Source organism: Ursus americanus, chromosome 3 (genome assembly GCF_024610735.1).
Source record: "Ursus americanus isolate L20-20 chromosome 3, mUrsAme1.1.p, whole genome shotgun sequence".
NCBI lineage: Eukaryota > Metazoa > Chordata > Mammalia > Carnivora > Ursidae > Ursus > Ursus americanus.
The window spans coordinates 97369636-97396137 of NC_142129.1; the positions used below are offsets into that span (position 1 = coordinate 97369636).

Sequence of the window (26502 nt, forward strand, 5' to 3'; positions counted from 1 at the left end):
CAATATAGAAAATTAAGGAGTTTATTACTTCTGATCCTAAAAGCCAAATAAGAAACTATTATAAACTACCGTATGCAAGTTCATTTAGTACCTTAAATTAAATGAACAAATTCCTTTAAAAGTACAACTTACTAGAATTGATACTAAATGAAATAGAATACATGAATGCCCCCTATTTATTAAAGAAATTTAATTTTTCTGGTCAAAAATCTTCCCAAACCGAAAACTCGGATCAGATGATTTCACTGCTGAATTTTGTCAAACATTCTTAGAAGAAATTACATCAATCTAATATAAGTTATTTCAGAAAATAGAAGAAGGAACACTTTCTGACTAGTTTTAGAAGTCCAACTTAACCTAATATTCCTGAACCAGACACAGACATTACCAAGAAGGAGAAGAAGAAGGAGAAGGAGAAGGAGAAGGAGAAGAAGAAATTACAGAAATTACACTCTTCTTGTACAGAGACACAAAAATTATTACAAAGCATTAGTAAATCAAAACCAGTAATTTATAAGAAGGACCGGTATATTATGATCAAGTGAGGTTTATCCCGGGAGTGAAAATATTTTGAAAAGTCATTCAATACAATTCATCCTACTGATAACCATCAGTGTGTTCTCTATAGTTAAGAGTCTGTTTCTTGGTTTGTGTCTCTTTTGTTTTCCCATTTGCTTGTTTGTTTTGTTTCTTAAATTCCACATATGAGTGAAATCATATGACTGATATCTGTGCAGAATTGGGGAATAATGTAAGGCCTGCTGTGACTTGCTAGGAGACATAAATGCATCCCTAAACAGCTTCTAGGACAATTTGATAAAACAGCATGGCAGTGTCCTCCAGAGAGTAAGTGGTGGAAAACTCTGAGAGGAAGAACGAAGGGGAAGCTGCATGGGAGGAATCATGGTAGTTCAAGATGGAAGGAACTTGCGTCTCTTCTCTGGTATACTCTGGTATACAAGTATTGGAGGGTGCCTCCTCCATCTTGGAGATCATCTCTGAAGGGCCAAAATAGCCCAGCAATCAGCTTCCCCCAAATCCCCGCCTATGAATTATTGCACAGCATTCGACCATGTTCAAGAACAGCTACCCAGAGACAGTTTTGCGGTAAGAGAAGGAGCAAATCGTATGGATACTGGACGCACTGTGCTCACATGAACTTCCTCGTCACGGGCTTGACGCTGGTACTTCTGGAACAATGGGAGTTGGCTTGGGATTTGCCAGTGCAGCCTCTATAGCAGCTAAAGACAGAAACTCGGGGCGGTGGGTCATCTGTGTGGAAGGAGACAGTGCATTTGGATTTTCTGGCGTGGAAGTGGGAACTATCTGCCGGAACCTGCCAGTCGTACTTTTGGTGATGATGAACGATGGAATTTGGAACGAGATGTTGAAATATGGAGATGCTACTGCAGTGGTCCCTCCAGTCTGTCTTCTGCCAAACTCACAGCAGGAGCAGGTTATGACTGCATTTGGAGACCAAGAGTAGCTTGTGCAAAACCAGAAGAATTCCAAAATTCACTGAGGCAGAGCTTGGCAGACACACAACTAAACCCTCTCTTATCAATATCATGACTGGACCATGAGCCACAAAGAAGGCCCAGGATTTTCACTGGCTGACCGCTCTGGTATGTAAATAAAGATGCCAGGGAGTGGTCTTGAGGAGTTTTCTCTTTCTTGTAAGGCAGAATTTCATTTTCCACATCAAAATTACTAAAATGTCAAAATTATTGTACCAATACAAGAATGAAAAACACTTCAAAATGAAATAAGTATATAATTCATCCTCCTAACAGAACCATCATGTGATTTCACTAGATGTAGTCTTGATGAAATTAAAACATATATAACAACCAAGTTTAAACAGAGACTAGAAATGGGAAGGAGGAAGTGTGGTGAACTGGAAAGTGCATAGTGTCAGAATGGAAGTTAAGGATGAAGAGATGCAAAAGTTAGGATGCTTGGTGGACAGAACAAGAAAGTCTAGTATTTGTCCAAGGGAACTTCATTAAGAGAATAAAGTGAATGCACTGACAATAATGAAAGAAAAATGAAGAATTGTCCAAATTAGTGAAAGTTATGCGTTCTCAGATTAGAGAAACATAACACGTCTTAAGCCAGATGAAAAAATAGATCTTCTCCTAAACAAATGTCCTTTGTAGGAAAACCAAGACAAATATCCTAAATATTACCAGAGGATGGGGTTGGGGGGGGGGCACACAGGATACCTGCTGACAATCATCCTCCGTTTTCTTCCAAAGCAATGATAACAAGCCAGAGGTCAATGAGATATATTTATGTTACTAAATAAACATAACCATTAAACTAGAATTCTGAATTCATCCGGAACAGTATTGAAAGATGAGGATGAGTTAGTTAAAAAACCAAGCTAGAAGAAGTTCATATCCTTGAAAAAATTACTGAAAATAGAACTTCGGCCAAAGAGAATGGAACCAGGAATACAGGGTAAAAAAAAGAAAAAAAAAAGGATACAAGAAGCAAAAGTAGGCAAAGAGGCAAAGATCCACTGATAAAATATTGTGGAAAATTAAATAAATAGTCCTTAAAGATAGTAACGACAATGGTTATAATAATAATAAAGTCATTTTAATGAAATAAGATGAAAGAAAGGGGGAAATATTGCAGAGCTAATGTCCTATCTCTAGAAGACAAGACAGACAAGACGGTTTAAGATGTTTGAATTCTATGGTGCTGAAAACATCATTTGCCAACATTTAAAATTCAAGAGCCTTCCTAAAGAATTGATTTTCCGTTAACTTGAATATGCATTTTGTCAATTTTAACTTAATCACTGGGAGATTATACAGGGAATGTAAGTTTCCAAGACAACTGAGGAAAGTGGAGGAGGCTTAAACCTGGTCCCCCCACAGAGTGCTATGACAGGAGAAAAGCAGGGACAGAGAAAACAAGAAACCACGTGCATAGAAAGCATGAGCTCTTCCCATGTCTATCTGATCTCCTTTAACGTATTATTTACACCTTCTAGGAGGATGGAGAACCGCTTTTACTACCAAACAGGAAATACAGTGCAAAGGACTCATTTTACAAGTCCTCGACTCAAAAGTAAGCATTTTTTCCAGTAGAACTTTGATTTAAAAATGTACTTGTAGGGGCGCCGGGGTGGCTCAGTCGGTTAAGCCCCCAACTTGATTTCGGCTCAGGTCATGATCTCAGGGTCCTGAGATTGAGCTCAGTGCGTAGCTCCCCCACTCAGCAGGGAGTCTGCTTGAGATTCTCCTTCTCCCTTTTCTCCCTCTGCCCCTCCCCCCACATAAATAAATAAATCTTTTAAAAAATAATAAAAACTAAAAAAATAAGAAAGTATTTCTATGTCATCTTTTATGACACATCCCCTTTGTGTCCACAGTATCCTGGCTTCAGCGAGACATTAAGAGAACATCAGACACAGTTATTTACTCACTCACATTGATGGCTAAAATAAAGAGGTCAAGGGAGAGCCTTAAAAAGAAATCTATGTTTAATAGAAGAATAAAACCAAAGCAGAAAGGAAATGATCAGAGAGAGGAGGAGATAAGAGTATAGATTGCAGAAAACAAAGACAGAGAAAGCCTGAAGGAGTTCATTTACTCAGTCAAAAACCATATTCAGCTCTCGCTGCGTGTCTGTGCCCTAGGCTATAAGGTTCATCAGGGAATAAGGCAGACAAAGATCTCCGTTCTCAAAGAGCTCTCATTCTAAAGGGAGATGGACGATAAGCACAACACGTAAATAGCTCGTATCTTAGAAGGAGATGAGCCTTTGGAAATATAAAAGAGAAAAGGTAGAATGCGATGAGAGCACCAGGAGCATCCTGTGTAAGGGTAGGGGGCTTCAGTAGTAAAGGAAGTCTTGGGGGGGCAGGCTCCTCCAGTGATGGGATTTGAGAGAAGCTTGGAAGTCATACAGGAGTGACTTGTGGATCTCTGGAGCGACCATTTTCCAGGCAGAGGGAATGCAGAGCTATGCAGAAGACCTATGTCAGAAGTGTGCATAGGGTCAGGGACGACCAAGGGGCCAGGGTGTCTAGAGCAGAGTACAAGAGGGGAATTAGGAAGAGAAGATGGGAAAAATCAGGGAGTGTCTGGAACCAGATGTCCAGGGGCACATTAAGCAACTGTAAACACCAGAGCTTCTTCTCTGAGGGAAGTGAAGGTCTGGTAGACAAGTGGCAAGATCAGGCTTGCAGAAAGCAACATGGTGGCCTCTGTGTTCCCAGCCAACTAGATGAAGCAGAGGGGGAGGCCAGCTGGGAGGGTACCGCTGGCATCAATAGAGGTCAGGTAAGGATGGTTTGCTGGAGGCTGGAAGGAAGGTGTCAGCCACGATTGGCTTCTGGATATATTTTGAAAGCAGAGCCAACATAATTTCCAAATTGGAGGTAATGAGTCTTAAGGAAGTAGGAGTCAAGAACAATCCAAGGCTTCGGGCTAAGCAGCTGGATGGCCTGAGGTTGTCATTACTTTGACACGGTGAAAGCATGGGAGAGAGTTTGGAGGGAAAAGTCAGAAGTCCATTTTAGACCTGCTGAGTATAAAGATGTTCATTACACATCCAAGTGGCTACATCAAGTGTGGCTACAGGGTGTATGGGTCTGGGGTTTGGAAGAGGGGTCTGAGCTAGAGAAGAAAGTGTGGAGATCACGGTTTAGCAACAAACATGAATTTGCAGGCACGCTAAGGGTGTTCGGGGAAGAGGGAGTGAAACTGCAAATGGTCAAGGACGATGAGCCCAGGGAAGAGATGATTGCCGTTGCCCAAATGGGCTTTAAAGTCAGTTAAGCAACAGAGTGGAGAAGTGGGGGCTGAGGGCTGGCTACCGTGAGCACAAGGAAGTGACAATATGTGCGGGCACCACAAAGCACTTCATTCCCCCCAATGTCCTTCCCTCCCGTATGCTGAACCCAGCAGATGTGCCTCACATTTCAGCTTCACGGTTTTTTATATTGATGGCACACCCACCACCAGTTTCATGAAATATACTTAAGAGTAGATATTTTCCCAGAAGGTTTATAAATATATAAAGAATGTATGTGAAATGTATGATTAAAATCAGAAGTCATGCTTTCTCTCCCCCCACCTCTTTTCCTCTGCAAGTCTCCTTAGCAGAAGAAATCAGCATCGGGATGCTTGTGGACCCAAATGAGGCCAATTTGTTAACGAAAATGTCACCTAGAGGCTCATTCTCTTATGTGTTTTGTGTATAAGAAATGTTCTCTGAAATATTCTGCTATTCTGTAAGCTTTGCTTTTAATCATCTGTACTCAGTTGGCAGGAAGTTGAAAATAAAGGCATTTTTTAAAAGATGTTATTTATTTATTGGAGAGAGAGAGCAGGAGCAGTGGGGAGGGGCAGAGGGAGACAGAGAAGCAGACTCCCCACTGAGCAGGGAGCTCAACACAGGGGCTCCATCACAGGGCCCTGGGATCATGACTGGAGCCGAAGACAGACGCTTAATGGAGAGCCACCCAGGCACCCCGAAAATGAAGGCGTTCTAGAGAATTGTACTTCTTGCCCATTTTGTGGCTGAGACGGGGGGGGGGGGGGCAAATTCCATTTCAACATATGCTTGTAGATTCTAAGGCAAAATCACAGTTTTTTTCTGTAAACGGTGCAATTTTTAATGAGGGATTATTTTTGTTCTAACCCATATTTCAGAAGAAAAGATAACCAGTCAACAAAGTGCATTATTAGAGTTATGGTGCTCCGTTGTCTGAAGTTCATGCCCCTTGGATGGAACCCTCTGTGTAGACCACAGGCATTACAAATCTGGATGGCAAGTTTGTTGCAAGATCGTGTGCCTTACCTCGCCATTGTAAAACGACTGCAAAAGTATAGCGACAATCATTTTTACACAGTTCTTTTGGTTGGTGTGTTGGCAACAGCTTCTTGTTTTCCTTAGGAAGCATTTTGCTCCTGTGTGAGCCTTCATTAACTCCAAGTGAAGTGGTGATAATATTTATACCGTTAGAATAGGCTGCATCTTCTTAGCAACTCATGAAAAAACAAAAGACTGTACTAATTTACACTATTTACCAAGCTGCAATGCTTCAAGAGCCCTACTTAAAAAGCAAAACAAACTTAATTTACATTAAAAAAAAAAAGGAAGGAAGGAAGAAATACATGGTATGGAGCTGGGTTTCAGAATCTTAGAGCAAGTTGAGAAAAGAACTCTATAGAAAGCATCTGCAGTCTAGGGGCAGGTGGTGAGACCCCCAGTTCTCACCTTTCTCATCTTAAAAATGAATGATTTTAACAAATGGACTCTAATTTCCTCTCTGGCTTTTGATTTCATTCCCTATTGTATTTTTATCTTGGTGTGTCTCAGAAAAAATTCCGGTGGTCATCTTGGAAACAGTTAATGATTTGGTTAAATTCGTGATGCTTTGCTCAGAAGATAGGGATTTTTGACAAAACAACATATGAAATCATACTATTCGATAGTCTCATTTAAATCATATCATATAAAAGTTTTCTTAGGGTAAAAAACAATTTGTGTAACCTTCATGGAAAATTCCATTAAATATTCATCAAGTGCATCAGAGGCTCAAACAGAGATGCACCTTGCAAGATTTAATTCAACTCAGGTGAGTTTCTTACGACAATGCCATTCAGGTATTAGGTCTGAAAAATGCACCATTTTCAGTACCTCTCGGTGGCTCAGTTGGTTAAGCATCTGCCTGCATCTCAGGTCATAATCCCAGGGTCCTAGGATCAAGTATAGCATCGGGCTCTCTGCTCATCGGCGAGCCTGCTTCTCCCTGTGCCGCTCCTCCAGCTTGTGCTCTCTCTCTGTGACAAATAAGTAACTAAAATCTTAAAAAAAAAAAAAAAGAAAGAAAAATACATCATTTAAGCTTTTGCTACAGTTAAAAATATTTCATAAGATTTAGCTTTTCTTTAGGACACAATAATTTCAAAATGAGTGACGTGAAAACATATACACAACAGTGAACACACTGTGGAGCCATCAGTGTGCTCTTTTAAGTCCACAAATATTAATTTAATGAATCCTCACATAATTCCTATGTGGTAAATGTAATTTTTTTGTTGTTTGTTATCCAGGCTTTTATCCCAAGCCCCTAGCACAGTGCTTGAAATATAGTAATTGCTAGATAGATATTTGTTGAGAGAATGAGGGTCGCTGGTAATTATTTGTTTGCAAACTGAGAGGAGTGGGATTGTTTGGAGGGGGAAGCCTGGCCGACGGAGTGGCGTGGAGCATTCAGCTTTTGCACCAAGCCTGGGAGGGGGAGGGGCAGGATGCTGGGCACCGGGGCTGGCCACCTATCCTGTCAGGGTGCGGCCACCGGAATGAGGGCTCTTTGGTTATCCTTCAGGATCAAATTGGAGTCTAGCTGCATCTGTCATGTGTGACTGTCCAAAACAACAGAACTTTCAAAACTTGAAATCCAAGACAGTACCTTTAGATCCAAATCCTATGTATATAGTACTTGCCTTTGTTAAGATGGCTGGACTCCTGCTACCACGCTCCAGACTTCGATGATCAGGATAAGTGGTGTGGGGCAGTGGGAATGTGGCTCACTCTTCAGGGGCAGAGAATCTGCATTTGCATCCTGACTTCGACCATCAGTAGCTGAGTGACCTTAAGCAAACAAATTTCATTCTCTAAGCCAGAGTTTGTTTATTTGTAAGTTAATGAATGGTCTTTCTGCTCTGCTGCTAAGGTCAAATACATTTTTTGTGTGGACTGTAAGATGCATATAATTCAATGCATTGGTTTTCTACTGCCATGCAACAGATGACCACAGTTTATCAGCTTTAAACCACATGACTGCAGTCAGAAGTCCAGGCATGCCCCAACTGGGTTCATCCTCAGAGTTTCTCAGGCTGGAATCAGAGTGCTGGGTCCTTGTCCTCCAGGAACAATCTAATTGTTGGTAGAATTCGGTTCATTCCACTGCTGGGCTCCTGAGGTGTTTCTTTTTCTTTTCTTTTCTTTTCCTTTCCTTTCCTTTCCTTTCCTTTCCTTTCCTTTCCTTTCCTCTTTCTTTCTTTCTTTCTTTCTTTCTTTCTTTCTTTCTTTCTTCTTTCTAAGGTTTTACTTATTTATTTGAGAAAAAGACAGAGAGCATGAACAGGGGGGAGGGGCAGAGGGAAAGAGAGAAGCAAACTCTCCACTGAGCACTGAGACCAACGTGGGACTCGATCCCAGGACCCTGGGATCATGACCTGTGCCTAAATCAAGAGTTGGACACTTAACCGACCGAACCACCCAGGCGCCCCTCATGAGGTGTTTCTTTAAGGCTAGCTGAAGAGTGTCTATGGTGTGTTTGTCTGTTTTTAGGGTTCACCTGTTTGGGTCAGACCTACTTAGGAGAATCCACCTTTTGATTAACTCAAATTCAACTGATTAGGGACCTTGATTATATAGGCACAATCCCTTGGCGATATAAAGTTGCCATACAAAGTATCACAGGGGTGGTATCTTGTTATACTCATTCGCTCTGCCCACACCAGAGGGGAGGTGGTTATATATGGTATGTACACCAGGGGGCAGGAGTCCTGGAGGACACCTTAGAATTTTGCCTGCCACAGTGTATGATACTCATACCATTTGAACATGCATTGTTCATAAAATGTCCTTATTTAATAATTTCACAGAGCTTATGAAGTTGTTCCTTGGGACAAGATGCTACCACCAAAACTCGATCCAGAAGAAACAACAGTGGAAAAAGCTGCTGACCTCATTTCACAGTGTTTCACACTGAAAAGATATGAAGGGGCCCCAGCAGTAACCCAGGTCAGTGATTAGGGACCTCAGTTACGTGCACATAATGCCTTTTCCTGTATATAAAGTTGCATTTTTGCAACAATGCATTTATTGCTAAACTGAAGCCCAAAACTTGAATACTCATTTTATTGTAAAAAATATGAAAAGAACATGTAAATATATACATTTATGGAATTGAAAGTGCCAGAATCATAAAAATCATCAATGACCTCAAATACTTCGATGTTACCTGTATTGGACTTTTTAAAATTTCATTTAAAGACTACCTCTATGTCAAAAGTCATTTGCAATGACTGTGTTTATTTTAAAACTACACAAGGAGAACAAAGGGATGGAGAAATAGTTATGATTCTATCAGAGAACCTGGGTTGAGAACAGTTCTTAAAAGTGAACCTCACCTCTGCACTCTGAGACAGAATGGGAAAACCCATGAATCATAGAGCTCTTATTATCTAGCAAAGCAAAACATAGATGTCTCCAGAGATGTCTGTTTTCGTTTTTTATTTATATATATATTTTTTTAAAGATTTTATTTATTTATTTAACACAGATAGAGACAGCCAGCGAGAGAGGGAACACAAGCAGGGGGAGTGGGAGAGGAAGAAGCAGGCTCATAGCGGAGGAGCCTGATGTGGGGCTCGATCCCACAACGCTGGGATCACGCCCTGAGCCGAAGGCAGACGCTCAACTGCTGTGCCACCCAGGCGCCCCTATATTTATATTTAATTTAATTTAATTTTATTTTATTTTATTTTATTTTGAGAGAGAGGGCGGGGAGGGGCAGAGGGAGATAGAGAGAATCTTAAGCAGGCTCTACGCTAAGCACAGAGCCCAACGTGTGGGGCTTGATCTCACGACCCTGAGATCATGACCAGAGCCCAAATCAAGAGTCAGATGATTAACCGACTGAGCCCCCCAGGCGCCCGTATGTTTTCATTTCTGAACATCAAGAATTCAGCACATGAATTACTGTATCCACACCACAGCTAGGGTACTTTTCCTAAAGTGTGAATCGCTTCATATAACTCCACTGATTAAAACCCATCGCTTTTTAGAAAGTGAAATCCATGTGCTTTGACAGGACATGTCCCCAGTTCTGTTATTTGCCCATTACTCCTCCTCTTTGTGTTCCTCTTGCCCCTCCAGCCCCACCCTCCAAACATACAGTGTTCCACTCCCTTTAGCGTTCCATTTTTTCCAGGCTAAGGCCTGTGAATCCTTTGGGTCTTATGTTGGACCCCACTTTTGCCAGCCCATCCCTGGCTCTTTGCTTGTGAAGCACCTCCTACCTGCATTGACTCTCTCATCCTTTTGCTCTGTTCCTCATCCCTTAGAAGTCTGATAAGCCCAGGGACCACCTCTCATAACGAAGCTCTTTCCTGTGTAAAACACATAGCAATAAAGAGGAAAATAATTACATATAAATACGGTGCTAAACACAGACTCCTAAGAGGTTCAGAACCACAGGGTAAGAAGTCCACATTATCTTGAAAAACTTCATCAGCTTTTACAGAGCAAAATGACAGCAAGAGAAGAAAAACGTGGTTATAATATGAAGTCTCTGCATAGGATTTGCACATAGAAACTAACTCAGTTGGAGGACAGAAAATGTGCCTGGATTCTTACAGCTGTTTTTAAGGATCTCTCAACTACTTGAAACTATGTTTACATCCTTTTGAAATTTGGTCATTTGTAAACATTCTCTTTGTCATCTAATTATGCCGGAACCCAAAGTCCTTCCCGGCAATATAAGGTTCAAAACTCAGGGTCTGGGCAGGGCTGGAAAGGGGAGACCAGCCTGGGCCTACAGAATGTGAACCAAAACGGAGCCAAGTGAGTATAGGCTCTGGGATGAAAACCAAAATCAGACCTTCAGTGCAAAGGAGGTGGGTGATGAGGCAGATTCTAGCTGTGCAAAAGCAAATGGAAACTACGGGTCTGAGAGCAGAGCAGAGACCAGGAGGGGCTCTGGGGCAAAGCCCTGAGCTGCTAAGGAGGCCTGGGGAGTGCTTTCCGTTGGGAGACTGGGGCTAGCTTACGATGCGGTGGGAGCAGTTAAGAGCACCGGAGCTTAACACAAGAACTGACAGTGACTTGTTCATTAAATATATCGTTCATTTTGCTGCTGATTTTAGATGGTTGGTGGACTCTGGGACAGATTTCAAACAAGATCTTTCTTGACACCGGTCAAGCCAATTACTTTGTAAGTTTTATCGCCTTGTGTTCTTATCAGTAAATTTTTCACTATCACAGATCTCTCATTGGTATGTCTGGTGCTCCCGTCCATGCCTTATAGAGGAGATGAGGGACATATCCTCCGGAGAACACTCCAGAGACCTCAGACTTCCCATCCCCGTGATGGGAAAGAGAACCCAAGTTCCGTTCACTTGCTCTGTGTTGCCTGCTTTCTCTTGTTTTCTCTTAATTTATCCTTACAATTTAGACTATGAATGGGGCATCTGGGTGGCTCAGTCAGTTAAGCATCTGACTCTTGATTTTGGCACAGGTCTTGATCTCAGGGTCCTGATATTGAGCCCTAAGTCAGGCTCCTGCTGAGCATGGAGCCTGTGTGAGTTTCTCTCTTTCCCTCTGCCCCTCCCCCTTCTCTCTAAAAAAAAAATTAAAATCATTTAAAAATAAGGAGTGCTTTATGAATACGTTGATATGAAGAATTATAATGTTGTGAAATCCATGGACTTCAAGGGATTGTAACTTTTCCATCAACTTCTGTATCAGGCAGTTATGTTACGCTAGAAACTATGGTTTTATTATTAATCCTTCCATATAAGTAATTTTGTGCATTTAGTCTAAAAAAAAAACTCGTGTTTCTGTCTTTGAAAATGTCACTATTTCTTCCTATTTTTTGTTCTCACTACAACCCACAATCCGGGTTATATCATCTGTTTTTATGCTTTAAACTTATCTTTGAGTATTTAATATATACAAAACATACAAATAAGAATGTGACGCAATCTGTGTATCCACTTCCCAGTTTGAGAAATAGAGTTTTACCAACACGATGGAGAGCCTCTCTGTTCTTCCTTAGGGATCACTATCATTCTGGATATGATGTTTCATATTCCATACATTCCTGTAATCCTTTAAAACACATGTGTTCTTTTTAACCAAGATATGCCATTGTGTTTGATGTTTTAAACTCAGTAAGAGTGACATCATGCATACATATATATATATATATATACAATCTGAACATTTTTGTTCAATGTTGTGTTTGTGAGATTTACACAAGGTGGCATTTAGATCTCTAGATGCTCACTTTCCTTGCTGGACAGTCTTGCGTTGTATGGATATATCCGTTCTTCTAATTCAATTAATTTTATGATTTTATTGCAGTTGGAAACAATGTCCCCCTTTCTTCATGTACCCAAGCACAAAAATATTTCTAGATTATATATATATATATATATATATGCATATGTCTACAACTGCTGCATCAGGAGAATACACGTCTTTATATTGCAGGTGTCAAAACATTCTTCTCCGGAGTTGTATCCATGGGCTAAACCATTGGCAATGCCTGAGTTCCCACTACTGCACATCATGGCCAGCATTAGGAATTTCAGTTTTTAAAAAATTCTAATCTGATGAGCATGAAATTGTGTTTCATTATCGTTTTCACTTACATTTACCTGATAGCCGATAATCATTTTCTGTAGGTTATGACTTACTTGGGTGTTCACATCTGTAACTCACCTGTTCACATATTTTGCTCCCATTGCAGCTGGATTCCTTGTCTTTTACGTATTAATTTGTATAAATTTTTATGTTTACTATTCTGGAAAAAATTATTTATTGGTAATATGCATCAAAGTATCTCCTTTTAGTCTGTGACTATTCTGTTTTATACTGCTCTTTGTTGAACTGAAGTTTTGAATTTTAATATAACTGAATTCATCAATATTTTCTTCCATGTCATTATTTTTATGGAGTTTTTAATAGATCTTTCCATACCTAGAAGTAATGCATTGTTCTTCTCTACTTTTTTCTAAAAAAACAGTTTGCTTTTCACATTTATCTCTTTAAACCACATGAAATCAGCTCTGGTTTAGGGTGTGAATGAGGGATCCATTTCTCCACATGGCTGAATAATTACCCTAGTGCAGTTTAATGAGTAGTCTCTACCGAGTAGTGTAATGAGTGAAGTGTAGCCTGCTAGTTGCAACCCACTGGTAGTGAGTCACAACCACCATTTTGTAAAATTAAATAGAACAGAGAATATAAGAATGAATCATATGGAACTCTAAACAGATCTGTGTATTTTGCAAAAAATACTGCAGATGTTTATAAAAAATAGTGTAAGATAGACAGATAATGCAAAAAAAAAATGTCCACAGTGACATTTTTCAATCTTTTCTTTCCTAGAAATTCTATCATCACCTCAATGGGAAGGTTAATCTTGCACATTTACCCTTATATTTACCTAATCCACGATTAATTGCTAAGTCCAGGAGATTTTTAACCGTAGTTGGTAAAATTAATGAGAGTTCTTGATAAATTTCAGTTACAGAAAAGAATATCAAAGACAACATTTTTCAAATCTTTGTACCACTTCAATAAAGCCAGCATATATTGCCCTTTAGAAGTGAATTTTTATATCAGTAAAAGAAAAGAGAATAATGAAGCGAAAATATGCAAAATCATAATCACGTTTAACTGCTGCATCTAGTGTTGCAAACAGTGAAAATACTGAGAAGAATGTTGTCGGGTCAGCAAACTTAGATTTTATCAAGCTGTATTTTAAAAATAACGTGTAAAATTTTTGATAAAGATTATTTAAAATATGTTTTGCCAAATGTGTAAAACATCCCAATATAAAAAAATAGATTCCAATGTATAAGTTGAATGGTAGTACTTTTTTAAAAGATTAAGACACTCACAAAATATAAGGCTCATAAACACAGCAAGCTGAAACTGTTGGTGGTCATATTCAAATATCTCTTAAAAAATAAAGATATGAATCATCGGTGCCAACTCTTACATTATGTGAGTACTAATGAAAACATTTTATTAGCATTTTTTAACTTATATATCATGTGATGAAATAGCAAATAGTTCACCAAGATGATAAAATTTGTATTCCAGTTTATATGAATCCATTATCTTTTTAATTTTTTTTAATTTTTAATTTTGATTTTTTTTAGGAGAGGGAAGAGGGGAGGGGCAGAGGGAGAAGGAGAGAGAGACTCTCAAGCAGATTCTGTGCTGAGGGCAGAGCCTGACGTGGGACTTGATCCCACGACCCTGAGATCACAGCCTGAGCTGAAATCAAGAGTCAGACGTTTAACCGACTGAGCCACCCAGGTGCCCCCACTGCATTTTTTAAATAGGAAATCATTTGATGAAAGAAAAGCTATATGTCTTAGTCAGTATTGCCATGTCTCCAAACTTTTGAGAGTGCCACTCACCCGGCCGCCTTCTGTGCAAATGTTGCTCCCAGGAGCCCTCCCTAAAACCTGTACTTGAATGTCTATGCAGCTCAACTCATAAAGCCCAAACCTAGAAACCACCAAGATATCTTTCAACAGGCCAGTGGGAAAATACACACTGGATAAACACACTAGAGTATGCCCATGCAATGGCAAACTACTCAGCAATGAAAAAACCAAATGTGACGCTGGATTTGATCCGGGGGGGGGGGGTATCCTATGAACTCAAGTTTACTGTCATATATATACAGATAGCAGATACAGAAATACACATAAATATGTGGGTCTAGACAGGTTCTCACACAGTCATCCGTCCCTAGCTCTGTCCATTCAGAGGACCCAGGAGCAGGGACACCCATCCCAGCAGCCACGAGCATATCTAGCACCCAGATGTTGGCTTTTATTTTTTAAAAGATTTTATTTATTTATGGGGGGGGAGAAAGCACAAGTGAGGAGAGGGGCAGAGGGAGAGGGAGAAGTAGACTCCCCACAGAGCAGGGAGCCCGATGCAGGACTCTATCCCAGGACCCTGGGATCATGACTTGAGCCGAAGGCAGAGGCTTAACCAACTGAGCCACCCAGCCACCCCCTGGTCTTGGATTTTAATCACCACTCTCCAATAAACGAAATTTTGAGACCCCTGGAGAAATGGCCCACCCTGGGGCTGGATCAGGGAAAATATGAAATAAACCTGGTGCTCCTTGGGATGCTAAAATAACTGTGATCTCCTGTGAGTCACTGAACTTCGTGCCTGGCAGCTTCATCTCTACCAGGGAGAGTTAGACTGGACGGTCAGTAGGAGCCACTCAACATGAAAATTCCATGTGTCTAAGAAAATTGGGGGCCCAGCTTTGCCAAATATTGCCCGTCCAGTCCTAAAGGAAGCGTACAGCAGTAGGGAAAGCCAAGAGGAGAGGCTCTAAATTGGGCTACAGAGAGCAAACCAAGACTCGTTGAGAGTTGGAGTCAATTTGTTCTGTTTTTGATTTTCGCTTAAAACTGTATCTTTAAATTGCCTCTGTTTAAAATTACAAACTCTTAGAGGTTAATTCCTATGAGGTATCTCTGAATACTTTTCTTTTCTTTTAATAAGAGAAACACTGAAATAATTTGATGCTTATTAAGTTAATGTCAATAACCCCATTGTCCCTATTTTCTCTTTTTTCTAAGCGTGAGTCCAAGTTCCAGAAGCAAATACATTCCTCTTTATACGTAAGTGAGAGTGTTTCTTAATGTCTTAAAAAAATTACTAGATTTACATCTAAATTGTAGTTGCTTTCGGCTCACTCATGTTTGTAATTCACTGTTTAAGACAACTTACACTTTCGAACAGATTTCTAATGTTTTGTCAGCACAGAGCCCGCTTAATGTCAGGACTTCCATCACACATCTGTTAACGATTTTGATAAGAGAAAGAAAGGGGGAGTGGTATTTTTCTGTCTCCCCAAATTGGTTATTTTACGAAATAAAATACGCTGGGTGCTACTAATATTGGGTGTTGTCAACCAGAAAGACTTTGATAATCAATGCAGAAGATACGATGTGCTTACTAACACTGAAGTCCAGAAAATGTCTCTTCTTGCTTTTCTAGATTTAAATTTGGTTTTCCATAGTTGGCAAAGACCTGCATCGCCCACTGTGTGGGGGTCCTCTCTGCTTTGGGTTGAGGAATAACCCCGTGTTTGAGTGTGTCGGGCATGCTGTACCAAAATGTCACCAACTGGGTGGCTTATGAACAACAGACATTTCTTTCTAACAGTTCTGGGGTCTGGAAGCCCAAGATCTGGGTGCCAGCGTGGTGGGGAGAGGACTCTTTCCTGAGTCCCAGACTTCTCCACGTGCCCTCCCAGGGTGGAAGGGGCAAGAGAGCTCTGTGGATCTTCTCTTAGAAGAACACTAATCCCGCTCAGGAGGGCTCCACCCTCATGACCCAAGCTCCCCCCACCTCCTGCTCCCTCCACCTCCCTCCACCACCACCTTTGGGCATTAGAATTTCAACATATGAATATGGGAGGAACATAAATATTCAGATCATAGTACTGTGAAACAAAGTGAATCCACAAAGATTGGTCTTTCATCTCTGCCTTCCCCCTCCCTCATTGCTGATCCATGAAGGAGGTGACCAATCTCCCCAGCCAGGTTCCCGCCCCCAGCAGGTGCCCTAGTGGTTCTGGCAGATTCTAGTCTCTGTCCTGCCCCAGGCTTGATCCCCTCTCCAGTGAAGGAGCTAACCTAGGGCTGCAGAAACAGCCTGAATCCTGGCACAAAACCACAACCCACCTGCCACTCCCATTCTGGCCCAAATGAAGATCATAAAGGCCTGCCAACTCTTACTCTGAAAATGGGAACTTCTCTTGCCTTTATTTTTTTAAGGTAAATTGTTCCATCATCATGGTTGTGATTATTATTATTATTATTATTAATTTATTTTGGTTTTTCAGTTTTTGATCTATTTTATGGGTGTTAGAACCCTGTTGATCTTTGCTTCCATTTTTCTTATAAAGAAACCCGCGTTTTCTTTTCTCGTTACGCAAACAGTGGTTACGTGCAGTCCACAAATGCAGATGACGTCGACAACCTCTTCGGAGACATCACATCCGTCGCCAAGCCTCGGAGCTCTAAAATGCTCTATACAAACACAAGTCGGTGAGTTCCACTCGTAATTACTCCCCTTATGTTACCATTAATGATGGCACGTGGCAATGAGCTTTATCATAAGTGAGAAATTTAAGATGGCTGCCACGGACATCGCTTAAGAAAAAAGACACCAGCTGCCTGAAAACACTCGTCACAAATAAGATCACAGTTTTGTGCACTCACTCACCTGGGCGCCTGGATATACATTCATGTGATATATTTTATATTCCACGTTGAATATATATATATATATTCACATAAACTATATAAAAATGTATTTATATTATAAAATTATATAATAATATATTTATGTATTTATACACTTGTATAATCTTATATGTACACACTTATGTGTACTTATACATTTCTATAATCTTATATAATATATAATATAAATATATCACATATTTTATAATATACAAATAATATATACAATAATATGCAATATATTCTATATGTTTATATAACATATAACTTATAATGCATTATATATAAAATATACATAATATAAATACATAATATAATAAAAGTTATAGTATATAACTTATAATTTATAATATAATATTTAAAGATATGTAATATATAATATTATATAATATACACAATATATAACATATATAAACATAATATATTTAACATATAATATATTGAGCTATATAAATATATATGGCATATTTATGTATAATATGTATATTTTTGCTTCCACCAGTGGGAATACTAGGGCTCAGAAGTCACTTCCCTAGGATTCACCAGACATTGCTGGAAGTTGAAATCCTGTGCTCTTTTCATTATGCCACTGAGTCGCTGAATGTCATGGATATTATCCCATCAGTTTCTCTGATGACTGACAAACTTGCACATTTCATGGAAGGCCAAATCACGACAGTATTTTCAATGTTACTTGATTCCTATTTTTTTTTAACATCAATTGTGCCCATGAGACAAACAAGTTACATTTCTCTCTTGCAGTTTAGATGCAATGCTGTATCCTATAATAATCTCACATTTCCCTGTGTTATCTATCCTATTAATTCTTTTGACTTCTTGGCCAAATTAGAAAATGTATTTCAAATCTAACTTCGGTTTTAAAATATAGTTATGTAACTTATCTCACTTAAATCTCTGGCTAGGCTCCCAGAGTAAAAGACAGAAGAGCCTATGAAATGCTCCAGGTACCATGTTAAGAACTGTGGTAACATAAAGATAAAAAAGACAGAGATTTTGCCCTGGCGTACCTTCAGAATCTGAGGGGTGTATAGCGCTATACACAAGTAATCATGATAAAAAGCAGTATGAAGTAAGTCCCCGAAAAAGTTAGCTTTTTTTTTTCGAAGCTCAGGTGCACAGAGAGATCCCTTTCACCTGTGGGACCCGAAGGCTGCGTGTGACGTTTGAGCTGAGTCTTGAGGAAGGATCCGTTGGTGTGATTCTTCCTCAAATTTTGCAAGGAAATTAGTGCCATTAAACGTAGTAATTCTAAAGCCTTTAAAAGAAGGATGTGAGGATGAAACCAATTTAAAAGTATCCTACAGGTAAAAAATTTAATAGTTTTTCTTTTGAAATGTATTTTTAAATTTTGAAACATTTTATGGAATATTCTTGTCAAAGAATTGAAACATATTCTCCTGGGTCATTCTCAGAAAGAGTGAAGAGCAGCCTGGCAGCGTTTTCAGAATTTGATATAAAACATACCATCTAACCTGAATAACTTTGGCACCATGCTGCTCTCCCTGGTCTTGTTGCTGATTTCTGTTTTTAAGGAAGTGAAAGTATGAGCGGATCTCAGAAAAGGATGGAAGACATTAATTGTACTAGTGCAATTTGGGCACTAGAGGGCCACCAAGCTCGCAAAGTTTCTTCTTTCCATCAGCTTTCAGTTTTTTATGTAATCTTAACCTTTAACACAAAGAAATTCTTCCCACTCTTATTATGAAATGTTGATAGATACATAAATATTCAGTGTCCTATGTAACATATAAAGAAAAATAACACATAAATGCATGCGTTTTCCTGCCTAAAGAGATAGTATTTTACTAATATCTTTTAAGCCAGTTGTGTATGCCTCCCAACCTCATCACCTGGGTCCCCTTCCCAGCCAGAAGTCGTCACCATCAGACTGCCTGCTTATCCTTCACTTGCTTTGTTTGATAGTTTTCCTACATACACACAGATCTCTAAACAAAATACTTTGTTGTTTTTACAAAACCTCATTGAGCTAAAAGACAGCCTCATATGGTGCCATTTGCATAAAATCCCAAACCCAGAAACACATGAACTCACAACCTTTGTGCCAAGTTCAGAATATAGAGTGCCATCCTATCCCAAAGCAAATACGACTCCTCCCTTATTTCCTCATCTTAAACTTTCTTAAAGGAAGATGTCTTCATGATATTATCTTCAGGATTCTCCCCATAATTCATGAGACTTCATGGTGGGGGGGTGAGCCACGCGGCTCCCCACTCTGTCAACAGAAGCCAGATTTCGGGCGCTCAAGATTGGATCACCAGTCTCCCAAAAGAGTGACGGTCTTTCAAATCGCCCTCCTTAATTTCAGATTTTGTTTTCTGGCTACCAAGTCACCTGATGTGGCCGGGGTTTTTCAAATTGCTGGTGATTGTACTAATTGTTTAAAAAAGAGCTTGAAAAATTATTGTAGAACAGAATCTGATCGTTATGGGAAAAAAGTATAGAGAAATTGGTCACAGTAAAAAATATAACCACACTCTCACACAAACACATAATCATTTTTAAGATTTTGACATAGTACCATCTGTCACAAGTGCTTTTAGTCTTGCTTTTGTTTATTTATTAACCAGGGTCATACTACATTTAAAATTTTTACCACATTAACATTACAACAGCATCACGGGTGCATTTATTATGCACTCCTTAGAATTTTTATTTGTGTAGATGTGTTGGTCATTGACTAGTTCACTTGACTAGGTGATATGTGCAAATTCTTTGCATTTTTTTGTCATGATAAATAATGTTATCAAGCACTTTTTTATGTGACTCTTTTTTATGATCTGGGATTATTTACTTAACGGAGACTCCTTGAAGTGAATTATGGAGTCAAAACACATGAACATTCTTAAGCATGTTGCAAACTCATTTTTGGGGGAAATTTTATATAAATTTGCAGCAGAATGAGTATTTGTTCTTAATGTTTATACTCTTCTTTGATGCTAGTGTTAAGGCTCATCAGACATCTTTTTTTTTTTCATTTTCCAAATGTTTTCACTGTAAAAATTATTCAAATATTTTTAAAGTGCAGAAAGTAAAATGCCTCTTCCATTTTCAACCCCCAAATTAAAAGCTCGATATATTTTTTACTCTCCCCCCACAGAAACACATGAGTGTCTGCAAAGTATAGGTCTGTGTGTATTGTTGTGTGTGTGTGCATTTGGGATGTGTGTATAAAGTTGAAATACACAATGCACATTCTCCCTGACACTATGCAAGATTATTAAAATCTTTTTAATGGTTGCCTGATATTCAAACAAGGCTATATTATAGTTTACAAAGGCCAGGGACTTAGTACACATTTTTCCTAGTGAAACAATGTAACAATAAATACCTCTACATATATCTCTTTTTTTTAAAGACTTTATTTGTTTATTTGACAGAAAGAGACACAGCAAGAGAAGGAACACAAGCAGGGGGAGTGGGAGAGGGAGAAGCAGACTCCCCCCTGAGCAGGGAGCCTGATGCGGGGCTCGATCCCAGGACCCTGAGATCATGACCTGAGAAGCAGATGCTTAACTACCGAGCCACCCGAGCGCCCCCCACATATATCTTTGCACAGTAATGCATTTATGTAGAATAGATCCCTAAAAACAGTGTTTTCTTATTAAAATTAAAATATTTTCTAATTTGTAGGAGTGCCCAGTTATCACAAAACATTTACAGCTAAGGAATTCAAAATATTAAGCAGTTTACATTGTAGTTCCTCACTAAGTGAATCTACAATATCCATTGGGTTCAACAGGAAATCCTAGAGCTCAGGAAAAAATGGCTTTTTTATCCTTTCAACATATACTGTTTACTGAATCAGGGTACTACTCAGGAACTGAAAAAAAAAGAATACAAAGTCACTCATTTAGAATCTGTGTCAAGCAAAAAAAAAAAAGGCAAAAACTAACATAAGGAAGCCCTCTTTCCCCCCAAATCTGATTTTTTATCCTTCTCTTGAATGTAAGAGCTATATTCCTTGCAAGAGCTTAATGAACAAGTTTGACAAGAAGTCTGTTTTCTTTTAGTAATTATCTGCGATCCCATGTAGTTTCAAAATGTTTTGCGTTCATGAATCATTGGTGCAAAGCACCTAGGTGTGGGAATGATAGGGAACAGCGTTATCTGTGCAAAGTCAGGACCCAAAGGCATACAATTCTGCTCTGTCCTAAGGAGATGCTGGAAGTGGGTTTTCTTTTGTCATAGACCAGCTGTTGGAGCTACGGACCTGGGGTCTTCGGTAGTGCCTCTCACCTGGCCCAGCCCCTGGTTTTACCAGCAGGGAAACAGGCTCAGAGGTGGAGAGGTGCCTGCCCAGGTGACACAGCCCAGTGCAGTGGAAGCTGACCATGAACCTGTGCCTCCTGCCCCCACACCTGGTGCTTTCCAGACACCACTGTTTTCCCAAACCAGCCAGGCACGCCCTCTCCCTGCACTGGGCTGTCTTCCACCAGGTTGTAATCCTTCATTTCAGGACTGCACATGGTTTCATATTTACTGTGTCTTTACCTCAATTATCTCTGCGACAAAGCATTTGCAAATAACCAGTGGTTGTCCAAAATGGATCCTCATGCAGATGCTGGCCAAGGTCTGAGATGGAAGAAGGTGGGACCTTCCTGCCAGTCACCGCGGTGTGCTGCACCTTTAAACACACACACACAAACACACACAAACACACACACACACACACACACACACACACACACACACACACACACAACCTTACCGCAGCCCAGGTTCAAGAATGAGGCTATGAATAGTAGTTCCTTACCTTAGCCGACTTCTGCCTTTTCAGAGGACTTTCACATCTAGTCCTTCATTTGTTTTTCAAAATAGTGTGATGGGGCCAGAGGCGCGAGAACAGGTTCAGTCCCCATTTTACAGATGAAGAGGCTGAGGCCAGAGGGCATGATGTAAAGAGCCCCAGAGCACTCATCTTAGGAGAGACTGAGAGACGGGCCACCTAACCCCCAGAGCAAGCTCTTGTGTACCCACAAGGACACGTCTTTGCATCTGGCCAACAGGGGGTTCCTGGGCTCCAGCCCTGTTGGCATTCGAAGCCTCTGGGTTATTTCTGTGTCCCCTTCCCTTCTGGGAGATTCTAAGAACAGAGGAAAAACAAGTATGGGTACTCTATGAGGATAATAATAAAACTGTAATTCCTGAATAGATCTTGGGGCCCAAATATCTTCCGTTCTGAGAAACACAACCCAATGTCCAAAATGGTTGTGGTCTTACTTAGATTTCTCACCCAGCAGTCAAAACAAGCAAATCAAAGCTCAAGGCCCCCCCTTCCTTTTCCCCTCTAGCTGTGGGCACCCTGAGAATGCTCTGCAGCTCCCTTCTCTTGGCTCTCCCAAAGGCCCAGGCTCTACCGTAACCCGCCCCCCTTCCCCTGGGCCAGCCTTAACCCCTACCCCTGCCCTGCCCCTCCAGGGGAGCCACAGTCCCCTGACCAGAGCACAGTGTGGCTCTGAGAGCTTCTGTTCTGTTGTCTAAGACTCCATGGCTGGAAGGGGCAGGCCCCGGGTTCAATGCCGGCCTCTTTGCCCTCTGTCCTCTGACCCTAGGCCTCCTTCTTTCTGTATCCTTCTCATTCGCCCAGCCCCCTTACTTTGCATTAGTGGTCTTCACCCCACTTGGGTTCTTCAAACCTCTACACGTGCGTTTAAAAATGTTCTCATTAATGTGAAGGGTGTCAGGAGCAGGCCTGGCTGATTTCTGCATGGACGTGTACCTGACACCTAACAGCTCTCAAAGAAAGATCGTCAAATTGACTTGAACTCACACATGCACCCACGCCCTGAGTAAATGCGACCACTCGGAGGTAGCAGATCTCTCCTGCCTAGGCCAGGGACCCTGGGTGTGAGTGCATGGGGGACATCTCCCAGCAAGGCTGGCACTCCTTCCATCCGGGCCATCTGGGTAAGGGTACTTCTGCCCCCCACCAGCTCGAATGGCTCTGGACACATCACTTAGACTTTCTCTAAAACCTCAATTCCTGCATCTGCATGACAGGCATGATTCTAGGACCCACAACACGGGGTCTTGTGAGGATTAACTCAATTCACGCCAGTGTTTAAAACAGAGCCTGGGATACAGCTCTGGCTCAGTGAGCATGAGTCCGTGGAACAGCGAAGAAGCTGTCTGAGGGCTGAAATCCCAGCCCACGTGCTGCACACGACCTGTATTCTACACACCACCTGCTCTTCCCACAGTTTCTTCTTCTTTATTTCCTGTTTAGCTTTTAATTACACACGCTCTGTGCTCCCTTTTCTAAGAGGCACGTTAAGTTCCTTATAGTCTAAAATTCTTTATTTTCTATTTTATTTTGCTAGGTTGAACAAAACCAGTTAGTTGAAAATTTAGGTGATAATGTCTTCCCACGTACCCAAGTATCAAACAAAATCCCGGCTTACTCCAGGAATTGGGATACACCAGAAGGTATTCAAAGGCTTGGAAACTATAGAGCAAAGGCAAACAGTGAAGACTTGTCTTATATTTAAATGAGCCCCAGCTTCTCTCTATTCTCCTTAAGTGGGGGAGAGGGGTCTTTGACCATGAACCAATCTGGAAATGCGTTTAAAAGCCATGCATTTTAGCTCCTTTCATAGATTTCTCTCCTCCCTTTAGAAAACCACGTGACCCCTTGGCAGCAGGGCTGTAGAGTGTCCCCCAGAGACTATTTTCTTATTGACAAGAGGTCAACATGTTGCACTGAAGATGGAAAAAAGTCCCCCCATCATATCCCTGCAAAGGGGGGTAAATGGAATAGATTTAGAAGTGCCATGGGTTTGGACTTTCACTTTCAAATATTTGGCCAAATTTCAAAATTGGTTCATTATGCAACTGAATTCATTTCTTCAGCCTAAGTGGCTTATCTTTACTGTGGGCTCCTGGCTCGTGGTTTGTTGTTATTGGATGTGATGTAATATAACATCGTATCATCATTATAACGCAGTGTATAGTATCACTTTGCATCCAAGCCACCAGGCTCACAGAGCTGTATGATGTTCTCTACCATGTTCTCCTCCTGATTGACAAATCACTCGCCTCCATCTTCAACTTCTTAACTGCTCTCATGGAAGGCCATGACTTTTTAGGGGCATATTAATTCTGCAGGTGTTTTAGAGGCAGTGGAAAAAAAACATCTCACACAGAGGAAGGGGATTTCCTCTGTAACATGCATGGAAGCTTTAGAGAATGTTTGGGGGAAAGACAGACACATGAATAATTTTGCCCCGCTTTTGGTTACCTCTCTGACATACAGCCACACTTCTTCAAGAAAATTCCAGGAAATCCTAAAGGGCACTGTCTAGAATTTGGCAACACTGATTTGATCACCCAGGTCCCTCCAACAAACCTGAGAATGTAGCTCTGACGTGGGGATTTCCAAACTTCAATGTACCACTTATCTAGAATTATCTCGAGAGCTTTTGAAGACCCCAATTCCCGGGTCACACACCTCCCTTCCAATTAAATCAAAATGTCTGAGGGCTGGGAGTCAGGCATGGGTACCTTTGAAAAATCCCCGTGAGTTTTCAGTGTGTGGGGACATTTGGAAACCACTGTTGGAACATCTTTTCAGCTACTGTGCTGGATAAACTTCACATTCTCTACCTATTAAGCTCCTATTTTGTAAATTTCTCATTAAAATATTAAATACTTAAAATCTTTTATTTCAACTACAGTTAGTTGAGCCCCTACTAAGTGCTGAAGGTTTGCTGGCTTCCTTCACATTCATTGAACCCCCTTCAACCTGGGATGAACCATGAAGAGATGGATGGGCTTCTCTCCCTGCTGCAGGGGGACTGGGCTGGGGCCTAGAAGGCTTCCATCCCTGGAGGAAAAACTCACAGTTGGTTAAGGGTCAAGTCAGGCTTGGAAGAGAGGCCCGGCTCCCCATGCAGTGGGCTTCCCTGCTCGTTCCCTACCTCATTTTCCTAGTCTCCCAAGATCCAATAAGGTGTACACATTTCTTCTGTGATTACCATTGATGCAAGTTCCCTTCACTCTGTTAGCGTCAGGTGTCCCTATTTTGCTGCCTGGAAGCTGGTGCTTCAACACCTATAGTCACAGCAAGGCTATGACTTGTCACTTGCAAGACACAGATGGGGTTTATTAATACAACTCCTGCCTGGTACATAATTTTTTCTCTAGCATCCGAATATTAACACATAACCAACCATGCGTGGAGGGTCACCGAGGGACTGTGCCATGATCCACATGTGGGGGGGGACACAGAGGGGCTCTGTCAGGAGTGTTTCCATGCATAAAGGGTTCCATGCATAAAGGTCTGCACCATGATCCATGGTCCACATGTGGGGAACAGAGCACCAAGGGGCTGTGCCATGATCCACTCCCAGGGGTACCCCGAGGGTCTGTGCCACCATCCACGTGTGGATGGAACACCAAGGTCTGCACCACAATCCATGACCCAGCATGGAGGGACACTGAGGGGCTGCACCAGGAACTGATACCTTTTCCCCACCAAACAGGATCACAGCTGGAATCTCAGGGCACCCTTATGCAGGCCTTGAGATTGCTGTCTTTACCCCCTTGCATGGCCGAGGCAGCGAGGCTCTGAGAGATTACATCTGCGGTCCAGTCCTGCGAGCTGATGAGTGGAGTCATGGGCTTCGAATCAGAGCCCTGACCCTTGAGCCTGCACCCAAAACCCCACCCCACTCTCTTCCATCTGCCTCCTCACCTGCCACTCTAAGAACCAACCTCCCTGATGCCCCCTATTTCCAAATGTTCTCCTATGGCAAATGGATCCTGGACATTTTCTTTGGCTTTGTGTGTGTGTGTGTGTGTGTGTGTGTGTGTGTGTGTGTGTGTGTGTGTGTGAAGGCCGTGGGTATAAGCAAGAGACCCAAGAAGAGCCATTCCTTCACCCTGGACAGAGGTTTGGTGGCTGCTGGTGCATTGCCTCTTGTCTGCACATCCATCTAGAACGGGGACCAACGCCAGAGAAATGTCACACTCCCAAAGAAAAGGCCCAGGGATGGGAAGTGAGTGAGCGGAAGTGACAACCTGTTGTCTGGCCCTTTCCTCGCTGCTGGCATATGAATGATGGCTGCTGCCGTCCTTCTCCCTCCCAAACACACATGAAATGCTGAGGTTCTAGCTTCGACAGGACACTAGGAGTTCAAGTCCACAAAGATCACGTACTAACTGAGTGAACGTCAGGGTTTGCACATAGTGGGTTCTTGCTCCTTGAAATACTGTTTAAATTCCCTACCATCCCTGGCTCCGGAGGCCATGGCCACAGGTCATGAGCAGCACTGGGGCCTGGGCCCACACAGCTCTGCCCTGGAGCTCAGCCTCACCTCTCCCTCAGCAAAGAATTTCCTTCAAAACATTTGTGTGCTATAGAAATGACAAAAATATTAGTCATTATTCATATGCCTCTGAA

The 26502-nt window shown here is 41.3% G+C and overlaps 1 protein-coding gene and 1 pseudogene across 1 annotated transcript in view; both read left to right on the forward strand.

The window, feature by feature from the left end:
- The window catches only part of SPMIP7 (sperm microtubule inner protein 7), a 68542-nt gene that overhangs the window by 27010 nt on the left and 15030 nt on the right, over nucleotides 1-26502 (forward strand). The window contains exons 3-7 of the mRNA XM_045788534.2: nucleotides 3005-3081; nucleotides 8640-8778; nucleotides 10905-10972; nucleotides 15387-15428; nucleotides 16755-16862. Coding sequence (XP_045644490.2) covers nucleotides 3005-3081; nucleotides 8640-8778; nucleotides 10905-10972; nucleotides 15387-15428; nucleotides 16755-16862 — 434 coding nt within the window. The remainder of the gene's footprint in view (nucleotides 1-3004; nucleotides 3082-8639; nucleotides 8779-10904; nucleotides 10973-15386; nucleotides 15429-16754; nucleotides 16863-26502) is intronic.
- Nucleotides 719-1637, forward strand: LOC123786274 (2-hydroxyacyl-CoA lyase 1 pseudogene; annotated as a pseudogene).